The 5,591-nt window shown below is 33.6% G+C and overlaps 1 protein-coding gene across 1 annotated transcript; it reads right to left on the bottom strand.

Moving 5' to 3' along the window:
• On the bottom strand, positions 1-1,981 carry LOC103488365 (zinc finger protein CONSTANS-LIKE 4). Its single transcript, XM_008447066.3, has 2 exons — positions 822-1,981; positions 1-714 (listed from the first exon to the last, which is right to left on the bottom strand). The coding sequence occupies exons 1-2, from the start codon at positions 1,518-1,520 to the stop codon at positions 400-402; spliced, it is 1,014 nt and encodes a 337-aa protein (XP_008445288.1). The 5' UTR covers positions 1,521-1,981; the 3' UTR covers positions 1-399.
• Between the last annotated feature and the right edge of the window lie 3,610 nt (positions 1,982-5,591).

Here is a 5,591-nt window from a genome sequence, read left to right as displayed (position 1 = left end):
TGAGACTTAAATCAGTTCACCAATTGAAAATCAGAAATTGATACACTTGCTCTAAAAAGCAAAACAAAAAAGATAACAACTAATGTTGCTTACTTCAACAAAATCACAATCTAAAATAAAACAATTAAGATGAAAAAAGGGATTTCGAAAACCTTTTTTGAACAAACTCACAAAGATTTTCGTTACCGGAGAAGAAAAGAGAGGCATAAGATTTAATGCTACAAAAAAAGAAGAGTGTACATGATCCAACGGTCAGATATCGTCGATCAAAACCTCCTTTTCCGACTATTCTTCTTCTTTTTTTTTTTTCTTCCTTCATATTTACACAAACTTCTTTTTTTTCTTTTTTTTTTTTTATAATTATATTATTATTTTTTTATATAAAATAATAATAAAAACTTAGAACGAAGGAACGACGCCGTATCCACTCACGCGATCGACATCAAGTTCGATGTCCGTCCGTTTGGCGAACCGTCCTTTGATTCGCGGTCTCGTCTCAGCGTAAGCTTTACGAGATGCGTATCGGATCGTCTTCTCGAACTTTCTATTCTTCCTCTTCTCTCTGTACCTTAACACTCTCGCTTCCCGATCCGCCGGCGAGATTTGCAGCGGTTGAACAGACGATTCCGTCGAAGGTTTCGTGTACGGATTTGATACATCTGTCATCGCGTTCCCGTCTGGCACCACTCCGACCTCGATCGAAGAGGATGACACCTGATGGTAAAGAACAGGTGAGATGAGATCGATGATTCAGATTCATTTGTATTAGTTACTGGATTTTGATGTTAGGATGAGAAATTGATTGGAGAGTGATGACTTACACTGTGACTGATTGACTGAGGATTATGACCGTACGGGAACGATTTGGTGCCGGTGAAGTCTATACCAAGGCAACGATCGTTTGCTGATGAGAGATGAACGCCTTTGCTTTGAACAGGAACAACTCCATCGGCACCGGAGCTATTCTGCTCTTGCGCTTCTAATTTCGGATCTACATGACCGTAATCCAGATCTAGGTAAGGATCCATTTCTGGAAACTCAAACTTGCTGGAGTTCAGATCTGAACTTTCGATTGCCTTAGGGTTAGGGTTCGGAAGAAGCCAGGAAGCAGCTTCGGCTTCTTCTCTGCTAACATCGGCGGCATCAGCGTCAACATCGGAGAAGTAACGGTCGTCGAGGAAGTTGATTGCAGCGCCAGGTTTAACAGCGAGTGAGTTGTCAGAGTTGGATGTGTCGTAGAAAGGCGTAACTGGAACTCGTTCATGACGTCGTGCGAGGGGATTAGCAGAGTGAATATCGTGGTCGCAAGTGAGGCAGAGAGCGGCGGCGTCAGCCTTACAGGTTACATGAGCCGGAGCTTGCTCACAGACTTCACAAACCCAAACACGAGCATGGCGAGAGGCGAGCTTGTTGGCTGCGTGAACTTTGGAGTCACATCCAAGGCAAAGGAAAGCAGAGTCAGCTCGGCAGAAGAGAGTGGCCGTAGCCGACTTACACGAGTCACAAAGCTTCGAAGCCATGCTTCAATGGTGGAAAACTGAAAATAGTATGTAATGTCTCTCTCTCTCTCTCTCTCTCTCTCTCTCTCTCACTTCTTCTTCTTTGGTTCTATACTATTCTTTTGGTTAATCATGTGTGTACGAGTCTATCCGGTGGGGCCAACGAAATCCAGTCATGGACGAATGAGAATTGACCACGTGGGTGAGCCTTAGCCATAGAAACCAAAAATATTTATCGCCTTCAGTGAAGGGGAAAATTAATAAATATTTAGGGGGTTGAAAAATATTTTTCTTCCTTCTTTATAGCACGAGCTTAGTGAAGGATAAAGTTAAGAAATGGGGTCCACCTCAGATGAACGATGTGAACTTCTTCTTTCCCCTCCGGACTTCATGTGATAGTTGGACGTTTCAATTCAACTTCTTCTTCTTCTTCTTCTTTATTTTGGTTAATTATTATAATGCAAAAGAGGGATACTTTTTCAATTAACATTTGAGAGTGTACTGATCATCATCACAAACTACAAAACTATGGTTGGACAATTTGGTAGAATGCATTCCATAAAATAATGTTTGTTAGAGAAGTTCTTCAAAAAAAAAATTACAATATTATTATTTATGAAAAACGAACAAATTATATGTTTAGATGGTTTTACAAAAACTAAAAGAAAATGAGGCCTTGAGTAGTATGATGGTGAGATAATAGGGGGATTTTAGAATTAAAGTGCAAAGTTTACCGATATTCTTACCACTTAGTTGAGTTATCCAATTATTAGAAAGGATTTTTAGTATGACCATATACTTCTTTTCCTTCGTCACTTGACATGCCATTAGGTTATTATTATTCTATTTCATTGTTGAAATTTTCCATTTACCATTTAAATGACTGTGAAATAGGCCCATGTCTTTACTAATTTATTTTTCATGTCAAACAACGAGAGGAGATAAAATGAAAGATGGAAAAAACAAAGAAAATTATACCACAATTATATAGAATTTTTTTCTTCTACACCTCACTGATTGTTTTTATAGTACATTTGGAACACATTTAGAACATATTTGGAACAATAAGTGCAATTGTAATCACCAAAAATATAATACAAAAAGTTGATAGGTCATGAAGTTGATGTTAGAAATCACTCTTTAATTGGGCTACTTTAGACGGCATAAAGAGTCTAAAATCCATATGAGTTCTTTGAACCTTGAAAATTTTGTTATTAATTGAAATTACTTTTTTCTTACACGAGATCCAGTAAAGAAGTATGAAAACCTATACGAACAAGAATGAGCTCATTAATGAGAATGAAAGTTGATTCTATTTGAATCATAGGGAAATCCCACATTTTACAAGGTTTTGACATAGGGAAGAAGAATTTGAGTTGAATAAAGAGTCAAAAAAGATATTTTCTCGGTTCGAAGGGCTCATAAATCCATATGCACCTCAAAGATTCTCTTCTTATCTTTTTCTTAGCGAAAATGAAGGATTTGCTAGGTTTTGACATAGGGAAGAAGCAACTTTTCAAATCAAATGCCTTGTTTTGAAGTCTATTTTCGTTTAATAGAAAGATGAGAAAAACTCACATTTTGCAAGAAAAAAGCCTAGAAATTGCAACTTTTCCTTTTGGATGAATTTTCATCTTTCATTGCTTAACACATTTATTCCGATTTTCTTCTCAATGAGACCTCTTTAATTGCGCTACGTAGGACGAGTCAGAAATTCATATTCATCTTCGAGGAGAGGCAATTAATTTACACTACTTTTTGCCTTCTAAATGTTAGTTTCTCAAATAAGGTGAATATGTCTTTCTTAATTTGAACGGCTCCTTTGAATTTGAAGAATAATTCAATTCTTATTCAAACGATGTTCCTGTCTTATGGAGCCTCTCCTTACATATTCATATAGATTTCTAACTCCTACGGAGCCTTCGGACCGATAAAAGATGAAAAACAAGGTATTTGACTTGAAAAATGGCGTTCCGTATAGGCCCAAAACCGTGCAAATTGTGAATTTTAGCTAATGAGTTCGTTCTCACTTTGCTATTTCTAATGATAAGAAGGAAGAAAGCTCCTTCTAGTACTATTCAAATGACCCCCAATAAATCAATGTAATAGGAAAATTAGCCAAAAAAGAGTGGGCGAGACTAAATTCATTCCTAGATTTCAGCGTCCAACTATCCTTATTGAAAAGAAACTGAAGGATGAAAGTCAGGAGAGGAAGAAGAAGAGAAACCCCATTGTTCAACAAGAAAAGCAAGCTTCTTTTTTTATGTCTTCGTAGAGCGAACTTATTGACCCAAGTAAACAGGTAATCATCCCCACCTAGTTCCTCCAAACACACTTATTTAAGGCGTGCATAAAATAAAATTATGTATAACTTGATGCGACAAGTTAACAAATTAAGAAGCTTTTCTAATCAAATAATTATAGAGATAGGAAGATATATATATATATAAAGGGGGGGGGGGGGGGGGAATACCTGAAAATAGCAAATATGATGATAGAACAAAGAAAAATAACAAACTGTTATAATCATTTTTCCTTTTTTTTTTTTTTGCCCAAATTCACCTCTCCACGGATGACAATTGTCCATATACAAATACAGTATATTTGTTACGATCAAAAAATCAAACAAAATATTACATATTGAATACCATTTGTAAACATACTCACCTATAATAATTCTTAACTAAATAAAAAAAATATTATATTGTTCCTACAATCCCTAAATATATGGCAAAACTGTCCGCTGAATTTTTTTTTTCAAATTATTTTTGCGTGGATATACCCTTTACAGAGGGCAATTCTTTGCATATATAGATCAAAAAATCAAACAAAATACGAGAGTATGAATATAGTGGATTTGAAAACATCTTAACTAACAAAATTTATAACTTAGTAGAGGTGGAAAAGGCTTCGATGGTGGGACATATTTTCTCTAGAGACTTCTGTTGGCCCAAACAAGCGGCCCAATTCTTGATTTTCTTTGTTGGTCTCGGCCCATTTCTAACGTAAACATGTTGGACTCCCCCCGTGATGTCCACCGTTGAATTATTTTTTCAAATAGGGAAAATTTCCACTTTCTTTGAATAAATGTGTTTTTTACTTCCGATATAAATACTTTTTCAAATATATACACATATATTTTTGCAATAAGTTAACTTTAGTATTTGATTTTAAAGTATATTCTTTAATGAAACGTTTTAGTCAAAACTCAAAACTCAAAAGTATTTGGTTTTACTCCTTTTCTTTTTTTTAAGAGAATTTTAAGTGTTTTATGATTAAGTATTCGAGTCAAAAGTATTGTTTTAGAAAAACTAAAAGATTGATTTATACTTTGCCTTTTTTTTATAAATCTTTTATTATTGTTCTTATGTGAACATTTTTTAGTTAGAAGTATTTTTAACCACACAAAAAAATATGCCCTATCATAACTTATTTTTTGATATAGAAATTAATCAAATATCTTTTTTCCATATTCTCTAATTTTAGAGAAATAGCTTTGGAAAGGAAAATGAGAGGAATGGGCTTAAGTTCTGCCAACAAAGCACCGTTAAATTAATAAAGATATGGATAAGTTCTCACTTGATATTAAAGGTTTAAATCTCCATTCCCATACGTTGGTTAACACATAAAAAAAAAATCAGACTATGCAATGTATTTTTATTTTATTTTACATTTTACGATATATTATAAAAAAATATATGACCTTGAGATTTCAATAGAGAGGCTGTCGGTTTTTTAACTGTGAATATAAAAGAAATTAAACAGAAATTTCATAAAATGAAGAAAATATCTATTTAAATATCCTACCTTAAATGAATATTTACTAAAACTACCAAAATTAGATATTTCATAATTTTATTGACGAGAGATAAAATTATCAATGGCAATTTAGTAATTTCTTATATATTATAATAAATAATAAACTCAAAATTTATATATTATAAATTCAAAATTAAGAGATGATATAAAATCTATCAAAACCCCCAATTATGAAATATTAGTAAATTTTAGTATGTATGTGAAATATTAGATTATAATACGTTAATTTTACAAATCTTTCTTATTTAATTGCCTAAAATATTATATATAAAT

Source organism: Cucumis melo, chromosome 3 (genome assembly GCF_025177605.1).
Source record: "Cucumis melo cultivar AY chromosome 3, USDA_Cmelo_AY_1.0, whole genome shotgun sequence".
Lineage (NCBI taxonomy): Eukaryota > Viridiplantae > Streptophyta > Magnoliopsida > Cucurbitales > Cucurbitaceae > Cucumis > Cucumis melo.
This window is presented reverse-complemented; position numbering and strand designations above follow the sequence as displayed.